General features: G+C 39.5%; 2 protein-coding genes across 4 annotated transcripts in view; one reads left to right on the top strand and one right to left on the bottom strand.

Moving 5' to 3' along the window:
* LOC144018678 (ceramide transfer protein-like) overlaps window positions 1–11,900 on the bottom strand; it is a 21,589-nt gene extending 9,689 nt beyond the window's left edge. For 2 of the 3 annotated variants that reach the window (XM_077521119.1, XM_077521121.1), the window contains exons 1-7: window positions 11,220–11,900; window positions 11,008–11,142; window positions 7,923–8,039; window positions 1,477–1,584; window positions 1,262–1,400; window positions 477–557; window positions 208–365 (exon numbers count right to left, since the gene is read on the bottom strand). In XM_077521119.1, the coding sequence (XP_077377245.1) occupies window positions 208–365; window positions 477–557; window positions 1,262–1,400; window positions 1,477–1,584; window positions 7,923–8,039; window positions 11,008–11,142; window positions 11,220–11,309 (828 nt within the window). In that variant the 5' untranslated portion in view covers window positions 11,310–11,900. Of the gene's footprint in view, window positions 1–207; window positions 366–476; window positions 558–1,261; window positions 1,401–1,476; window positions 1,585–4,367; window positions 4,536–7,922; window positions 8,040–11,007; window positions 11,143–11,219 lie in introns of those variants that run through there. The other variant, XM_077521122.1, reaches the window with a different exon arrangement.
* Window positions 11,868–20,035, top strand: polk (polymerase (DNA directed) kappa). Its single transcript, XM_077521118.1, has 14 exons — window positions 11,868–12,839; window positions 13,135–13,254; window positions 13,315–13,467; window positions 13,860–13,991; window positions 14,103–14,253; window positions 14,320–14,535; window positions 15,526–15,650; window positions 15,745–15,911; window positions 15,987–16,019; window positions 16,102–16,198; window positions 16,568–16,739; window positions 18,172–19,101; window positions 19,372–19,420; window positions 19,693–20,035. The coding sequence occupies exons 1-14, from the start codon at window positions 12,711–12,713 to the stop codon at window positions 19,772–19,774; spliced, it is 2,556 nt and encodes an 851-aa protein (XP_077377244.1). The 5' UTR covers window positions 11,868–12,710; the 3' UTR covers window positions 19,775–20,035.

Raw genomic sequence — 20,035 nt, 5'->3', positions numbered from 1 at the left:
TAACTACCATTGCTTTAAGCCACCTCTTCATGTCAGAAGCTGCATCAAAGCCGTCTGTATGCTCTGCATTAAAATCAAAACAAAACAAAAAACAGGGAAAGGAAGGACAAAGTACTTTCAAACGTTTTTACACGTTTTTGGGATTGAATGAGCTAATATTGACTTGATTGCTAAAGAGTCTTGACTTTACATTCTGTGCATCAGTACCTTCTCCAGCCTTTTCTGCCAGCTGTCCTCACGTTTGACCATCAGCTCAATGCAATGTGACAAAGTGGACAGGATGCCCGCCGTGGTGGCCTTGAAGGTGATGGCCTCTCCCTTGAAGTCTATGCCATTGATGCCTTTAGGACTGGCGGGGGCGAATACTGTCACAGGCAAGCAAACCCAAAAGAAATAGTAAGCCAATGTGACAGCGACCTCACGACATCACAAGATGACATTTTATGATTCAAGTCAGTTAACTGCAGGACACTAACGTTTCTCTTTGCTGCCGTTATTGTTGTAACATTCACCGTCTGGCCTCGAGGCAGCAGGGAAGTCGTCTTCGTCCTCCTCCACTGTCGAGACCAACAAGTTAATTAGTAGTGATAGACCGATATGGTTTTTTCAAGGCCGATACCGATACAGATTATTTGTAGTCAAGTCGGCCGATAACCGATATTTCAAGCCGATATTCATTTGCAGTAAAATGGGGGGGAATTCTTTCAAACTATATATAATTTCTCACTGAGTAACAAATTCATGTGAATGTAGCTCATTTGGGGTTTTTGTTAGGGTTCGTAAAAACGTTTCAAAAAGATTTTCGCGGTGAAAAATTGTGTGAATATGTTCCAAATGTGTATTCGACAAATAAAAACTGACAGCGAACATCTTACAAATCCTGATGAAAACCCCAAATTCGCTACGTTCGCAAGTATTCCCTGCTCAGTGAGCTTTATCGGCCTTCAGATTCAAAAAATGGCCGATGCCGATATTTGTAAAAATGCCAAATATCGGCGCCTAATCGGCCCGGCCGATTATCGGTCTATCCCTATTAATTAGTACAAAATAAACAATATTGACATAGTAGAATGTGCACAATGCTACACAAGATTCAGAGACTGATGCAACAAAGTGCTCTCTGCATGTTGGTATTGATTTTCATTTTCTTTTTATTCTCGCCAGCAACTCTTTTGTTCTCTGTACTAACTGCAATATAAAGTCTCAATGGAATCTTTGTTAACAGTTAAACGAGAAATGATCCCTTAGCGCGATCGGTTACCTCTGTCCCTGTGAAACTCGTCTTTGGAGACGGCATCAGCGCAGGAGTCAAAATATTTCTGCAACGTGTCCACTTGTCTGCAAAGAATGTCCCGGAAGGTCTCCATTTCTGCTAATTTCTCACACAGCCTGTGTCCCTTCTGAACAGGAAGGCATGTTTCAACATTCACAGCATCGGATAATTATTTCTAATTGCTTGATGGAGCATGCACTGACCTTGAAGGAGGATGTGGACGTGGCAGACAAGGCACTGGCTGCTGAGGTGAGAGACAACATGGAACCATGCCGCCTCAGACTAGATTCGGACCCATACCCGGACTCCGCCTGTGGAAAGGGAACGACAGCAACAAGGAGACAGGGGAGTATAATTACAAATAGAGAATAAAATAAGACCAAATGGGGAAAGAAGAAATTGGACACATTAAGCGGTGATATGCTTCCAAAGTCTGCAGCTCACACAAAGAAGACAGAGAGAGGATAGAACAGTTTCAGCAGTCAGCAGCACTGAGCAATGCTGAGCTGGACAAGAGCAAGACCTCCACCTACACAGCCAAACACACGAGAAACAATGGGAATGACAAATATGCACAAACCTACCAGCGGCATTCTTACCATGGTGAAAATAAAGCCTACTCTGTCCTAAAAGAAGACATCTCATCTTACGTCTCTGCCTACCTGCCCATCAAGTGGAAATTAAACAACCAAGTCAACACTTTTCTGAAAATGTCTGCAAACTTGCTGTTCTGCATCTCCAGCTAACATGTAAATTAGCCCTACTGTTACATAATAACCACCCCCACATCAAATTTCTCCATCAATGACATGATCAGCTTGGCACCATTTTCAAGCCACAGCCAGACTACATTGTCTGAAATGCCATGCTACAGTTGAAAGATAAAAAGAGCTGCACTGAGTTTTGGTGGATGTGCAAATTAGCATTAGCTGAGTTAGCTTGTGGTGGTATTTCCGTTTTCCGACACATGCCACATATTCAGTGGCTTGGTGATGAAGTGCTAACTCCATGAGTGAAAATGAAATCCATGCAGTCTGGTGGGTATTTTCACATACACTATGTAGTTGGTATTCAATTTAAACTTGTGGCTCTACTCAGCATACAACCCGATAGCTCCGCCCATAGTCGTCATGGTAACATGATTTACACATCATTGGCTGGGGCAGGGAATAGTTGCTTACTTGCACGAAACAGAGCTGCCCCATCTAAAAGGTTGATTTAAGCAAGACAAAAAAATTGGTTCTATTAAGTAAAAGTAATTCTTGATCCTTGAGTAGTATTGGCTAAAGCAAGGCACTGACGTGGGAACAATTTTAAATTAAAATACATAATGTGTCCTTTAAATGTGGAAGCACCCAACCCTAACGGGATGCCAATGATACCTCCATCCCACATGTTGTCAAGTTGGCTCCAATATGCAGATAGGAAAGTTGTGATGCAACTTGCACAAACATGCACTAACCGAGGAGCAATGACACCAAGTAGAAAACACACCAAAGTTGCCATAGTGATCCTCTCACTTATTTATCCTGAGGATTTCTGTGGTTATGCACACAGAAAAATGCTTGTAGCCATATATTGAGATTTTTGATCGACAAATTTGAAATGGCTGCAAACACACTAATAACACATTTAAAGAGTGAAGGCCTGCTGTTGTGCCACAAATACTGATCATAATATTTACTAACCGGGGGGGCGGGGGGGGGGGGGGGGGGGGGGGGGGGGTTCAACAACAACAACAACAACAACAACAACAACAAAAACATAGCAGTGGTTGTGGGTTTGTAGGTAGAACGTATCAGAAAATGACCAAGTATAATCCATCACTGCACAGTAGCATTACCTTTGAGGATAATATGCCAAGCTATTAGTTAGTCAAGTCATCGTTAGTTAATCCAATCTTGCACATTAAAGACTTGAAATTATGGCTGGGCAATAAATCAAATTATTTCAATTAATGGTCATTTTAAAAATCGATTCGTGGAAAATTTTGTGAAATCAAGTTTTGTCTTCTGGATTATTAAAAGCTGTTGTTTTTATGTTCTGTTACACCCAAATTATAGTGTGAGTTGTAATTTTACACAAGTACGGGTCGTTTACAAGACATGTTTATAATAACTACCAACTACTTAATTGTGGCATTTAAGCGCATATACTATGAATGTTGGGTTCATGTTAAAACTGATTTAGAATCAGTATACATTATTGTTGTCTGAACATTTTGCACAGGAATTCCATCCATCCATCCATCCATTTTCTGAACCGCTTGCTCCTAACAAGGGTCGTGGGGGTGCTGGAGCCTATCCCAGCTGGCGTCGGGCAGTAGGCTGGGTACACCCTAAACTGGGTGCCAGCCAATTGCAGTGCACAGGAATTATTTTTGAATAAATGAAACCTTTAAATAAATGTTTGTTGGGTTTATTAGGTTAATATCGTAATCGTCCTGAATGACAAACAATTTACATGATATTTTTTGGCCATATCACCCAGCCCTACTTGAAATTAAGCTAAGAGGAAAAATGCTAAACCTACGTCTTTAATAAAAAACAACAACACTGACAATAACAACGTGCATGCAATTCTATAGATAATTGTTTCAAAACTTAAAGTAAGTGCGGAATAGCACGACACAACTCAAGAGTTTCGTCAGAGTTAAGGGGCAGCATGCCAGCATGAAATGAGCCCACCATTCGACCATTCCAGCAGCCAAAGCAGAGCAGGACACTGCTGCAGTCCTGACGGCTTGCTGGCCCCAACATGGCCCAGACTTCTCCTCCAGAAACACACCCGAGATTGTTTGTGACAGTTCAGATGCTCCAGTCCAGTATTCCAGTTTCCCCGGACACACCTCAAGAAGCAAGAGGAAGCGGCGGCCGGCGACGAAGAAAAGCAATAGACTCAGCAGTAACACAGCAGCGAGGTAGAGGAATGGCTTTGCAACAATAGCACAGACATGGATGAGGCTGAAAAGAAGAAATCCTCAGGAGAGAGAAGCAGCCCAGCTTTTAAGACAGTTCGAATGCAGCCACAAACGCACGCACGCACGCATGCAGTCCACTCCGGCTGCATAAATTCATCACACAAGACCACACACCCTGATGTGGGGGGAAACCTTCTCATCCTGCCCAGCTCTTTGCGCAGCATCCACCGTTGACCCAGTGAGCGTGCGAGTGCACGAGCGCGAGCCAGGCACCAACTCCATTTGCACGCATGTATGCATTAGAGAGGAAGATGAGCGCTGTTTGGGTAGTATAACGCATCACGGGTGGACGATGGATGCAGCCATACGCTCGTCGAGTAGAAAAAGAGGGATCGAGGGAGGGAGGCCAGGAGGGACAACATTTAGGAGCTTCTTCTGCTTTACTTGTTTCACTCTTTTAGTTTGTTCTTGTTCGGATTAGCTCAAATCCATTTTAAAAAACGCAACAGTGCCAGCCAGCAGCCTAAAAAGAGTAGTGGTACAAAAAAGAAAAAAAAAAAGAAAGAAAAATGTCCACCCCTTGGAGCGCGACAAAATGGAACAGTCGAGATGGAGAGTTTTATGTGTCCCTCTTGATTTGGGTTGCTGTGAGAACAAGAGCTTAAAAATGTATTATTCAACAAGAGGTACACTTGAAGTCATTACATTTAGCTCAACTTTTCACACCAAGACAAAATGCTTGTCTGATTTTGACAAGTGAGCATATGCTTAAAAACGTAAGAAATAATGTTAAATTATGCTGCTGTGAAATGAAATTCAAAACACACCAATATTTGCTCCAATTATATTACTATGATGTAACAAAGAAGGACGAAAATTGGGACCAAGCATGATGCAAGTCTTTTTTTGTCCAGCGAGGGGCAGCGCAGACAGGCTCACTCATCACATCCCACAGGTAATGGTGAACTGGGGTTATTGCAGGGCACAGTTCAAACATAACCCTGGAATAGTCACACACTGCCACTAATGGACCAGAGACCTGCGGTCACTCACGCTCAGCCGACATGCCCAAAGTCAGCAGCAATGTCAGCCACATGCACCAGCACCAACATTTTATTATTATGTTTATCTAACCAGTGAAGCTAGCTTAAGAGAATTCACAAATTAGTCACCACTTTAACGTGGTACTTTTTTTTTTGTGTGTGTTAAAAGTGTTGCCTTTAGGTGCACAAAAAGGAACCACACATGTTCACATGCAATTTATTTGTCCACATGAATGGACACTGAAATATTTACTTGAAAATCCTAGGAAAGTAATTTCACTCAGAAATTCTAAATACATTTTGCAAGGAGCGCTTTGAGTACATTTTACCAATTTATTAAAAAAATATATATACTCAGGCGTTAAGGAACAAACTCATGACCTTCAGCTTGGGAGACTCTACCACCTGAGCCATGCCACTCTTGCTGTTTTGTCACTAAAGGGAGTACTCAAGTTACGTCGGAGTTCTGTTCCTACTCTAGCAAAGTAACACGAATTTCGACTTAAGTCGAATTTCCCCGTTAAAGTCAATATTTACGTCAAAACAATTTACATAAAATTAAAAAAAAAAGAAAATATTAAAAATACATTAAAATAACAAAAAAAAATGCTCTCTGACTGAAGTCAAGTCAAGTCATCTTTATTCAAGTCTTCGCTGATTGTCGGTGTCTCTCCTTTCTGCGATCTTTGTACGATGTTTAGCTTCGTTTCCAGGGTAATTGCTTTTCTTTTGGCTGGGCCAACTTTGTTAGAAGACATAGCTTTTTTTTTCTTTGGGGCCATGATGTAGAAAAAAGGGGCGGAAAAAAAAATCAAAGATACTCCCACAAGTGCACAAGTGCTAGCACAAGCTAACTAGCTTGTGGGTTTGTTCCTCAACCTTAAGTAGCTAGCTTTTTTTTTTTTTTATTATTATTATTTAAATAAACTGGTCAAATCTACTCAAAACTGTACTTGCAAAATTAACTTAGAATTTCTGAGTGAAAAGATTTTCCAAGTTTTTTTCAGGTAAATATATATTTTTTTACAGTGAAAGTTGTAACTATATTTAAATTTAGATTCAATGTCACGCCAAGTTATTTATCCTCAAATCTAACGACATATGCAATGTTGTAGAGAAGCATGATGCAGCCACTTATCTCCAAATAGGAATGAAATTGGACCATAAATGTTGTCAAACAAAAATAAAGTTATAGCAATAAAACCAGCTCAATATGAAAATAGCCATTTGAATGACAGAACGAAGGAGAAAAAACTGTCATGAATTTCATTATCGGAAGAAATAAAAGTACTCAAGGACAGTTAAACATGGCCCCAGTAAGCTATGGCAACATACTTTACAACATAGATGTTGGCAAACTGTTAGTGAGCAGCTGCGAGACTCCAATGACTGGTGATACCCCCATCTTGCACGCATTCAGATTGCTCGCATTCCCAAGGAAAGGAAAAGACAGAAAGAGGGAGTGTCGGTGCAAGCAAGTGTCTGTCACCAATCCTGCCACACCCATCTCAGATTAACCGGCCAGCCAGGGCCCAAATTGATTACGAGTAATAGAAGAAGATGACTAATGTAGCAGTTGGAGAACCACCTCTTCAATACGTTTGTAAGGCTAATTGCCTGGGAAATGACTCCTCTGATGCTGATGAACACTGAACAGGCCAAAAGAAATGCAACAAGAATCTGCGGCATTAATTGATTTAGCAGGGCGTCACATTCATAATGCTTGGAACCCAGCCAGTCAGTGGAGAAAGTGTTACAGTAAACAAGAATTAAAATGATTCAGAAGACCGGGAAGTAGAGAAAGAAAAAAAAACGTAGGATATCAAAGCCTTCAAAGATTACTCATTCAGTGCCAGACGTTTTTCAAAGCAGAGCTCCCAATATTGCCGGCTGTTTGAAAGAATTTTGACTGTCTTTAAAGACCCACAGAATAATGCCTTCTATGACAATACAGGTACTGGAACGAGTGTACCAACGGAAAAATAATGTTCCCAGCTTTTTCCATTCTTTAGTAATAATGTGTCTTCCAACACAGAGTTAGCAATTATGAGCTGAGAGGATTGCTGTTTAGAAAAACAAAAACCAGAACAAATGTGAAACAGAGATGAAAGGACTCAACTTGTGGAATAATTTTGACTGTGAATTGAAACTGTGTAACTCAATAAAGAATTTCATCAAACATGTATGAATGCAAGATTATGAATTGCTATGAAATGACAATGTAGTTTCAAGTTAATGCAAAAATATGGACAAAAGATATTTTTCTATATAATTTTGTAAATAAATGCAGGTCTATATGCAGTATATTGTTGGACTTGTGTGTAGATGTAGTATATGAATGTATGAACTTGTGATAGTTATGTTACCCTGATGTATTATTATGTGAAAAGGGTAGACTGTATAAGCTTTGGCTTCAGTCTACACCTTTTCGTCTTTGTTCTTATATGTATATTTCTTTTGTAATTATTATGACCAAAATAAACTAAACTACCTAATAAGCGGGAGAACAATGGCTTCTGATCACAAAATATTTACAGAAACACAACTAAGAAATGGACCGTGACGCTGACTCACTGCACGAGTGTGGATTTTTCACCAATTCACCCCATGTAAAGCATTGTTTATTCTCACAATCACAACGCACACTTTTACTACCTGCTGCGTCAGTTTGCCTCCTTCCACTCACCTTGTGCAACTCAATGGACTCGATCCACTGGAGTCTGTGCTCGGGATCTTCGGCTCGGAGGTACCACACGCTGTCGTTGACGCTGATGTCAAACCGACACTCGTCAAACTCATGCGGCTGGAGGGAAAGATGCAGAGAGGATGAGGAAATGTCAAGACCTCTTTTCAACAGGACGAACTATTTTGTAATGCCAAAAAAATATCACTGTAAAATTTCAGCTAATGTTGTAATAAAGGCCTGCTATGATGTATTCAAAGTTGTCTGTTATGACAATGGCTGCCTAGCAGTGACATGTGGATTCAATTGTTTTGGACTTTTCCCCCCCACACAACAAACAAGAATGTTAATGAGAACCTGATGTCATATTCAGTGAGCACAACTTTTAACAACAGCTCAAGAAAATCTTGCTTTGCTTGACCGCGGGGTCGTCACAACCTCGCCTCCTACATTCAACCCAAATCCTTCAACTATTTCACTCCCCCCTTCTTGCAATATGCCCCACCCACCTCCAGACACCAAAGCGCACAAGGCATCCAACCAAACATGTGAACCGAATTCCACCGTTTCCTCTGAGATTGGAATTTGACCGTTGCACTCGACGTGCTCCACGAAGGCTCCTAATGTGAAATCAGACACAGTTGACTGGATTCTCCCCGGCTGACGGGGCTGTCAGCTGACACGACCTCACGTTGGCCACGTTTAACTAGATTTGCTCAGACGGCACTTGTGCTTTTTTTTTTTTTTTTTTGCTGGCTGATAACAGCGATATACAGCTGCACACGATACAGAACCCCTGAAACGGAATATTTCTTAATCTAATCCTGCTGTGTTACAGGAGCCCATAAATATCCATTAGCAGCAGGTCGAAATATATTATCTGTCTGCTGGAGGGGCCACAATAGTAACCTCTAGTCTAGTGTATCCAGCCGTGAGGCCATTTCAGGTTCTAAGGATCTGAGTTTTATCCGACACAGGCCATAAAAATCTTGCTTTTAGAGTGCACTTTATACATCTTTTAATCTGCCAGGGCATTCTCATTCCCCTTGTGAAAGTTCTACTGTAAACCTTAGCTCCAGTCGTGTCTTGTGTACACTAGACTGTGGCATCTTGACAGTTTGTGGAGTTGGGTAAAGTCACACAGAGTCAAGAAATGCTTAAAATACATTTAATAAAAACAGACTGAAATATACATGATTATTTGTATTTCAAGCAAAATACAGTAGAAAGTTATTCCCACAGGAACCAATGGATTTACTGTACTGGCGATCAGTCAAGATTCTAGTCGGCTTTTTGCCCATGGTTACACACAAACTGGAAGAGGATAAACCATACTAGCAAAGCACAGCTCGAAGGCCACATCCGGTCTCCAAAATGTCTCTGAGTGGTCCTCACAGAGACCATGAAGTCAACATAAAACCTATGTACGTATGTAATATGCAGTGCTGTTATTTTGAAAGTTTTAGTTTATCTACTGTTAGAATTTAGAATGTCTTAAGATGTAATTTTAATGACCGTTTATAATTTTAGTTTAGAATGTGTATTTTCTAATTATAGCTATATATACACCATATCTGCACACATAGCATTTTAGTTTAAAAAAAAAGAAAAAAAAAAAAAAGTAAATTATGTTTTTTTCTCAATACATTAAAAATAATAGTGTTGCAGCTTCTCATATGACCCGAAAATAATTGTCCACCCCTCGGCTAAATGGTTGAGAAAATGTACGGGAGGATGTTACAAAAACAAATTGCACCTGCCCCTATTATAAAACCATGAACTGTAAGTTAAAAACAGTATGTTAACCTCTACTTAATGAATCATCATTTGTCACCATATCAAATGTTATGCTACAACAAATTTCATGTCCAGTTCTAGGGTCATCATCCCACTTTTCCGAAGAAAAAGTAAACATGCATGACAGATGCTCGCTAAGATAAAATCTAGTCCAATAACACACAATTGTCTAACTTTTGGAGCATATTTGAGGTAATATTTCGGCTGGCTTTTAAATCGTACAACCTTGGCAGAATTTGAATGTTGAATTTTCATTATACTATTCTGTTCAAAAAGATGAAAGTCCGAACCTCTACTGAACAACTCAGAACAAAGTTAGAGAATGTCTCAACACAACGTTGGATTTCAAAGAGCAGCTTTGGTGTTATGCTGCTCAACGAAAACAAGCAGAAAAGAAAACATGACCCTCATGTCAGAGGATTTAAGGGAGTGTTTATAATGTGTGGTGGGAATAGTAAGACGACATATACTGTATGTTTGTTGTGTCATGTCATTTCATAAGACATTCTGATGACACTTTGTACCTAATGAGTGTCATAATCTGATTTGAGCAGTAAGAAAATACTTGTTTCTGCATTCCTGAGGACATACAGCCTGTGACAGTCTCCGAGACAGCAATGACAGACTTTTAAGAGACTGGTAGTCAGTATGTAGTGGCTGAGTGAGACAGCACAAATCTGACTTTATCCTGCAGCAACCTAATTACTCGACAGAAGTCAGGTCTACAAAACCAACACACATTTTCACTTTGTGGGCCATTTAATCCTATTGCACAAATCACAGTAAAACCAATTGTTTGGCTTCTGTGCAGGGTAATGGTATGTTCAAGGGGGGAAAAAAAACAGTAAATATTTAACCAGGGTGTGGAATCGTATCTTATCTGGCATCAAAAATTGTGAGGTCCACATAGGGAAAGAATATGAGCAGAGTGCACACACTAAACTATACTGTACTGTCAAATCTTACATTACAATAATTGGAATTGGAACTAATTGGAACAGAGGGAGCATATGATTGACTGCTAGTGGTAGACCAAACTGCAGGTTGCTATCCTGCCAGATATGTCAATCAAATCTGAACAATAAGTTAACCTTTACACCTCTATCTTCAGAAATGGCTTAAGGAATAACTGCATGCTGCTGACTGGACCAAACCAGAGGCAGCACCTGAAACACTACATTATTAAATGTGTTTTATTATTCCCTCGTTGCTAAGAAGTAACACTTTGCTTTTTCTGCTGTCTTGACCACACAGGCACACACTTAAAGTTCCTATTTTCTATCATACTCACTGTGATGACAGCCTTACTGAGGCACAAAGAGCCCCTGCAGCCATATTCGCGTTCATCCTCTGATTTGTAGTAGCTTAAAGTGTTGTTCTTCAGCACGACCCATCGGTCCTGCCATCCGTGTATGTAATTGGTCCACTACAAACAAACAAGCACTGTTACTACGTACGTGCAAAATAAATGTAACAAAAAATAATAATCAAGATCAAGATTACCTTGCTCAACACGCCTCCGAACTCCACAGGTTGTGCGGATTCTGGTTCCACATCTTCGTCTGAACCGGACGCTGAGCTCTTTTCGGACATTTAAATCCAAGATTCGGGAGAACTTAAATGGCTTCTTAAAAATCAGCAGAGCACTGCAGCTCAACACTAACTTGATCAATCTCCAGAACGCAGCAGATCCAAAACAGAACCTGCCTGCTCTGAGAAACAAACAAACACCAAGTTAACCTCCCAGTCAGCAGAATAACGTTATCTGCCTGTTAACGGTGTGGAAAGCAGACATAAAATAGCACTTGTGGAGAAGGGTGACAGTCCAACCTCGACCGCTCGCTTTTGCGGGATTTGTTTGGAAAGTGACGTCGACTAGCACCGAGACAAGCTAGTTAGCGTAGACGGTTAGCCGTCAAATCGAACTAGCGAATGTAAACTTGACTCGTAACTTGTGGCGACTCCAATGCGCCCCGCCGCAAACGACTTGCTTCCGAAAGAATGGTCGGTGAAGGCCTTCGCGTTACCGCCGTAACGTTACCTCAACTAAGAAGCTACACATGAAAATGACGATGAAAGGGGCCGCATTGCTGCTTTATTTCCGTGGTTTTGTTAGCTACAGCGGACGACTCCACTCGCTTGTCACTCGGGTCGAGGGGGAGGAGCCGCAGCCACGCTTTACTGTGTACAGTACCTGAAAAAGACAAGCGTCAAGCTAGTGTGGATTAGTAGCGGAAGTGTGTATACAGCGTTTTTCAAAACAACACACCAAAATTTTCGTACTTAACGTTAATTAATTACGAAGTTACGCATGAAATAATTTTACGATGTATATTTTGAAAATAAAAAATCGGAGGGTTTTGATATGACTACATATGTGATATTTACAAATGTGCTTTATATACATCCGGATGCATTAAATTACATGCATTTAATTCATACACGTTGCTTATGTATCGACTGCAGTCATTTTTAAACCATTATGACCATTATTTATTAAAATATCAAAGAGACACATTTTTCTAAATTCACGTCAATTGACTTCTTAAAAGTCGAGCTGAATATGACGTTAAGTGCCAATTAACACAACTATTCAAAATTACGTGTTTTTCATACATCATTTGACAAACACTCGAAATAGTTGAAGCTGACATGAACGAATCAAACACATGCCACAATTTCACCGGAAAGGAAATTTCGTATTTCCGTTCATGTGTAACGAAACGCGGAAGTGCCGCCGAAGTCGAATTGCGCCTGTTATTTTCAAATACCTGTAGTAGTTGGACGTTTTGAGTTGACAGCTGTACTGTAGCTTCGCAATTTGGATTAATTGCAGCCTTGATGTTTAAAATGACTCTTTACTTGCGTATTAGTAATATATTCATATAACAAGGAATGTATAATGGTGCATATAGCTAACAATAAAACTGAAAGTCATTGTTATTGTCGGAGCAGACAAAATACTATTTCCACATCACGGATCAGATAAACAGGATGGAAAATGGCACCTCGGCCACTAAAGGAGAGGGGTTCCTCTCCAGAATGGCCCTCAATGACAACAAAGCTGGTATGGAAGGGCTTGACAGAGACAAAATCAACAAGATCATCATGGAGTCATCGAAGGTATAGTTAATAATGCAAACTCATTATGTTCAGAAACTCTTCTAAGAGCCCCCATCCAGCAATGTCCACAGTCAAAACCCACAGTAAAAAAGTAATGTGTAGTGAAGTGTAAATGTTTTACAATGGTGCTGTGGCCTTTTATTTTTTTAAATGACAGTTCTGACTTAAAGACTGTGTCCAGCCTTGTGTAAAAATCTCCTATCTTCAATACAGTGATATATAGCCCCGAAAATGTGTAATATTGTAAGTTGTCATGATAGATCTCACTAATGCAGTCCTTGCTCTTCACTTGAAGGGATCCAAGTTTTATGAGAATGAGCTGAAGAAAGAGCATCAGGTGAACCAGCGCATTGAGAAAATGATGCTGCAAAAAGTACATATCACAGAACAGCAGTTAAAGAAAGCCCAAGCCCAGGTAATATAATGTATACAAATTTGCACACAGAGTTAGTTTTCATCATTGGCCCCTCGATAGGGGGAGAGGATGGCCTCTGAACTGGAGAAGAGTCGTGATCTAAGCCGTGTGATTGTGCATGTGGACATGGACGCTTTCTACGCTGCAGTGGAGATGAGAGACTGTCCTGACCTCAAGGACAAGCCCATGGCTGTTGGATCCATGAGCATGCTGGTCAGTTAAAACAATATTATTTATGTCTTCATTTCCACTCATTGTCAGTGCATGTGCTTCTCCTGCCCAATGAGATCAACAAAATCTTCAATTACAAAGATAATTGACTGACTACCCGAGGCAATAATTCAAAAGCATGTTCATAATTGACGTGATTATTATTTATCTCATGTAGTAAATAGGGAACAACAATATGATGGCTCGTAATAATAATATTTTTAAATGATTGTCACATCAAAACAAATCCTCACTATCTTCCCTCACCTCAAACTATGCAGGCACATTATGACCAAAAATGAGATCCAACATTTTCGTCATTCAAAGCAGTTTTTCAGATGCAGTAGTCTTGATTTTGTTTTTACTAAATTTATTTCTCATCTGTGTTTTTTCAGTCCACATCCAACTACCATGCCAGGAAATATGGTGTCCGGGCCGCTATGCCAGGATTCATAGCCAAAAAACTTTGCCCACATTTAATCATTGTTCCATGCAACTTTGATAAATACAAATCAGTGAGCAATGAGGTCAGAGTGACACACAGAGCGTCATAAACATAGGCCTGCCTAAAACACTGGCTCATGAGTTTTACTGTTGTTTTTTTGTTTTTTGTTTTGTTTTGTTTGTTTTTTTGTTAGATCAGAGAGATATTTGCAGACTATGATCCTCAATTCCAGCCAATGAGTCTGGATGAAGCCTATCTGGATTTTACAGAGCACCTGGAACTAAGGAAGACCTGGCCAGAAGCCTCACGAACACATCGCTACAGAGCTAGCAACACTCATATAGGTATGTCTGAATTCTACTGTATATATTATGACAAAATGTGACATCTGAAATAGATTTTATTTAAAGGTATGGAGCAACCTGAGCACCAACAGGAATCTGAGGTGAAAGGCTTCTCCCCTGTGCTGTTTGAGGACAGCCCAAGTTCCTCTCAAGGCTTGTCAAGTTCCGAAGCTGCCGATGCAACGGGTAAAGCCGCCGAGGTTTTTGGTACGTCTGTTGAAGAGGCTGTGAGGGAGATGCGCTTCCGTATTGAGCAGAAGACCATGCTGACTGCCAGTGCAGGTGAGAAGAAACGAACATTTAAATATACAGTGAGTGGAGCCTCAAAAAAACTGTTTGGTGTTTGATTTTGAAGTTGTCTAATGAATAATCATATTAAATAAAAACAAACTATTGCTCATATAGTAGCGATCCTTTCCTGTACCACTTTATGTTCCATTTCAGGTTCTGTACTTATTAGTGCACTTTTGTCATCAATGGTACTCTCGTGTGGTGGTACCCTAAAAAAACATACTCATTGATGGTTCATTTGCTCAAATTTGAGTTATTATCTTTAAATGTTGGTTTTTACGAGCTGTTCATTTATTAATCTGATAGGGCTGCTTGATTATGGAAAAAAGTAATTATCACAATTATTTTGGCAATTATTGAAATCACGATTATGCAAATGATTATTTATTTTTCGGTATAAAACAATATTAAGACCATTTAAAAAAATTGAAACACTAATTATGTACCTAAGTTCCGTTGGGACCAAACAGAATTTCTAATAATATATATTTGTAATAATATATATTTATTTTTTTATGTTGGCAAAAACTCGGGAGTTCAGCTTGTGCACTGTGCAGTAGGACGATAATTTTTCAAATAATGTTTACACATTTAAAAATATTAAGACCAATTAAACAAATAGAAACACTATAATTATGTAAGTTCCTTTTGGACCAAACAGAATTATATATATATATATATATATATATATATATAATTTTTTTGGTACAAAACACAAATAATAAGACAAATACAATTCTTTGAAACAGTATAACTATGCAAGTTCCTTTTGGAGAAAACAAAATTTATTAAATTAGTTATTTTAAAATTTAATTAAAAAAAGGTGCAAATGTATACATTTTCAAAACACATACGTACTTTGTATTCCTCTTTTCTATGATGATGCTGATTTTGTAATTGTGGAATGTAATTGAAATTGTGATTGAATTTTGATTAATTACACAGCCCTATAATCTGATATTCAATTATGTCCTTGTCCAGGTATTGCTCCCAACATGATGCTGGCCAAAGTATGCAGTGACAAGAACAAGCCAAACGGACAGTACAGACTGGCGTCCACCAGAGAGGCTGTCATGGACTTCATCCAGAACCTCCCAGTTCGCAAAGTACATCACATTTTAGTTCAGAAAAAAAACATAAGCAGAACCCTGTATTGTTTTTAAAAAGTGTAATTGTGTCGTTTGTCGTTTGTGTGTACAGGTTTCAGGCATAGGGAAGGTGAGCGAAAAGATGTTGAACGCTCTGGGCATCAGTAGCTGTGCTCATCTTGGGCAGCAGATGGCGCTGTTGTCATTGTTGTTTTCCGAGACAGCCTGGCATCACTTCATGCAGGTTTCTCTGGGTTTGGGCTCCACATACATTGTGAGGTAAACGATCACCACATTTCCCACCAGCTGAAAGTCAACATACCTTGGCGAATTGACCCGCTTGTTTTCATGCAGGAACGAAGAAAGAAAAAGCATGAGCACGGAGAGGTATGTTTTCATGATGAATGAGTTATTTAATCCACTTATCTACTTGTTGTCACTCTGTCACCATCCTTTTTAATATGTACAGAACGTTTAAAGAACTGAACAAGCCTGATGAACAGCTGTCTTTATGCAGAGAGCTTTGTGAAGACTTAGCGCAAGACCTGAAGAAAGAAGATCTCAAGGTATTGCAAAACTACTATTTGTAAATCTAATTACTAGAAGTACCAACAGAGGTATGAAATATAAAGATATTACAATATAATATTACATTTAGATTTTAGATAATCCAAATGATTCTTATGGGTATACTTGTGTGTATTTTAACTGCCTTTTAAATTGATAAAGTAAAGAGTTGGATGTTTGGCACGGTCATCACCCCCCCGCCAGGGCCCTGATGTGGTCTTGATAGCCACGGGAAATGGATAGCCATTAAGGAGACAGCGGGAGCCTCTGTCAGTGCTTGAAAACGTCTCCCGGGGAGCATTACGTCGCTGTAAAAGTGTGCGTATAACTGTATTCCCATCAACTGTGTTCTCCTAACTCCCCCAAAGGGTAAAAACATCACCCTAAAGCTGAAGAATGTGAACTTTGAGGTGAAAACGCGGGCATTGACGCTACCGTGTGCCATCGCCACCGCCGATGAGATCTTCGCTGTGGCCAAAGACCTTCTTAAGACGGAAACAGAGAATGAAAGTCCGCAGCCATTAAGACTGAGGCTCATGGGTAATTAGTTACACATTGCAATACAATAGCACTCCGCTGTGGTTTCAACATTTAAATGATTGGTTATCTAGGATTATTATATTTTAACAGAGGGAAGATTATTGTTAGAACCTCTTCAACGGAACAAAATGTGATAAACTCCTACGTAAGCACAATAAATTACAACTTAATCGTCCAATATAAGACCCGAAACATATTAAATGGGCGTTTTGTAATTAGATTGACGACACTACCAAATGTGCAAATTTTGTTCAATCTTGATATTTGTTAATTTGCTGTCACACTTGCAATCTAGATTACATCTGGTGTGAAAATGCAGCTTTTAGTCATGCATACAAAGCAAACTGGTATGATTTCATTTGTCTCTATATTCTAAATGGAATCTGAATCAGATCTAGATTAAATCTGAATTGACAATACAGTTTCAGTTAATGCATACGTACATAGCAAATTATGTCAAGAGATAGGATGCACAATTGCTCACGTACATTTTAATTGCTGTCCAATGTGTGATCATAGATCTGGATCTAATCTGGTTTTGAAAATCCATTTTATAGCCATTCATATTCAATTGATGGGCTATGATATTGATTTATGCATCTGTGCGTGTTGAATTAAACTTTTTATGTTACATTTTTTTGTGTAATTATTCTTTTACCTAGTGCCTAATCTTGATCAGATCATATTGCTTCAACTCAAATCACCTTTGACCTGTGCAATTAATCAAAATTCATTACAATTTCAATTATAACACTCCACAATTACAAAATCGTCAAAGTTTAAGTTTAAGGTTTTTTTTACATGTTTAAATATGTTCTTGTTTTGTACCAAAAAAACAAATGATTGTCCTAATCCTGATTGCAATTATTACCAAATTAATCGTGATTAAGTCATTTGCTCCCAAAAACGTATAAATATGTTGTATTTTAAATGTTTTAAGTGTCCCAAAGACATATTTATAAGTTTTAATTTTTTTATGCTAAAGCATACAGAAGGCTTTGATGCAGCCTCTCAACTGCAGTGAGCGGATGAAACAAATGGTAGTAATTACAAAAACGGCCAGCAGGTGGCAGCAGAGTATAAGAGATCAACCATGATGAAAACAAGCTGTTTTCTCCATAATGTTAAACAGATTTGTAAATAACTTAGCTATATTTTAATGCTAATTGCTGCAAAACAGAAACAGATAGAAATATACTTTTTTGTCCTGATGAAAGAAGAGACTCTAATCTTTCTTTTGGTAGGTTCCATGTTTTTATAGCAAAAGAACACAATATTCTGTGGGCCTTGCAAAATCAATCAAAATCCATTAAAACAGCCTGGAGCGAAGGGGGTTGCGTCAGTGAAAATGGCTGGGAGTCAATGAGTTAATATTTTCTTCATAATCGAGCAGTCCTCGGTAATAACGCATATAACTTCTTCTTGTGTGCAGGTGTTCGTATCTCTGCCTTTGTCAGCCCGGATGATAAAAAGCCTCTGCAGAAGAGTATCGTTGGTTTCCTCCAATCGGGAAAGACGGACGCCCAAGGCTCCGCCCAGGAAGTACACCAGCAGCTTCAAGGGCATCATCTCTCCTCTTGTCCTCTCACAACACAGACGTGTCAGACGAAAGAGGCGGTTACTTGGCAGATGAAGAAAAAGGGCTTACTGGAGGAACAGCCTGCTGATAGACCTCAGTTGTCTTTCTTTCAAAGAGCCCACGCCAAGAGACTGCAGCTCCAAGTTTGTTCACAAGCGCGAGGAAAGAAGGAGAGTGCATCTGTGGTTACACTCACAGAGGATGACGCACATAAAAGGGCAGAGTCACCGGAAAAGGGCACGGGGCCAAATAGCGCAGCCTCACATCTTTCAGAAATTGTTGCCGTTTGCCCCTTTGAGGCTCGAGCGTCCACATCAAGCTCAGCAGTGAGCCGCCTCACCTGTCCTGTGTGTTTCAGACATATTAGCACAGACGATTTGAACGTCTTCAACAGCCATATAGACCAGTGCCTCAGTAAAGGAGAGTTCCATATATCAGACTCAAAGTCGGATTTAAGCAAGGACCACAAAGAAAGTGAGGTGTCAGGGACTGAGGCACATGAAGACCAAGTAAAGAATAATGAACAAGTAGAGCCCAACAGACACGACTTGACAAACAATTATGATCACACGAACACATTGATCAATAGTGACAACGAAACGGTGACCTCACATCAACCTCAGTCATGCCATAAATGTCCCGTCCTCATCTGCCCGGTGTGTCAGCTGACCCAGGACACGAATGACCTCACTATCTTCAATGGCCACGTTGACCTCTGCCTGAACCAGGAAGTGTTGCAAGAGATGGGGACATCACCCACGGTTGAAATTGCAAATGGAATAGGTGAGTTTCAGAGCCAGCTAATCGTATTTTACTGTACTGTTAGGATTAACAGTATGCATACTTCAACTCTTGAGTAGTCACCATCGACACCACGAGTACTATTGGCACATAAAATTTCCTCAAAATGACAGATCAAAATAATCCTATCTCACAAATTGGACTCTTTATGTTCCTAAAGAGGTGCTGCAAGTATGGCGGTCCTCGTGTCATTTATAAATTTTTGCCACCCCTAACAAGAGAAAATAAGATTTTATGTGGCTATGTTCACAGACAAAAGCATCCCCCCTCCGAGGCAAGCAGGAAGAGGTAAAAGCAAAAGGTAAGACAGCACGTTGTGTAAAATGTTACGCGTTAAACAAAATAAATCAAGTGGCATAAAAAGTAAAGAAAGTGTGTTAGGTATATTATTTCATTTTTCTAACAATGCTTCTTTGTCCATTGGAAAGCCCGTTTATTACCCTTTGAAGTGTTTTCACCCATAAAACTTTTGCCTACCAAGCATAAATTTCCTTACTTTTCGTGCTGTTTATTTTTGTTTATCAAGTGTATTTGCAATATCATGTTTTTTTTCCTGCTCATATCACTTAACAGGCGAAACTCACCTTCAAAACTGCCGTCTAAAAAGGCCAAAGGTCCGAGTCCTCACAACACCATCGACAAGTTCTTCAGGTGACGGCACATCACGCACAGGAAGTTGAAGCTGAAAAAAGAATCAGATTTCAGATGAAATTATTGTTGCTAGTCAAAAACAAATCAAGACCAAGACCAAGATAAATAGAGTTCAAATTTAAAAGGGAATATTTAATATATTTTTTCTGTGTAAATCACTGAAGTCATTTTAAAATGCTATATTGATCATAGTAATATTTATTACATTTGGTTTGTATTTGAAATGTTTTATGCAATATTTAACAATAAATGAATGGTTCCATTT

This window comes from Festucalex cinctus, chromosome 5, assembly GCF_051991245.1.
Source record: "Festucalex cinctus isolate MCC-2025b chromosome 5, RoL_Fcin_1.0, whole genome shotgun sequence".
Taxonomy (NCBI): Eukaryota; Metazoa; Chordata; class Actinopteri; order Syngnathiformes; family Syngnathidae; genus Festucalex; species Festucalex cinctus.
The sequence above is the reverse complement of the archived record's forward strand: the minus strand, read 5'-3'. Positions and strand labels throughout refer to the sequence as shown.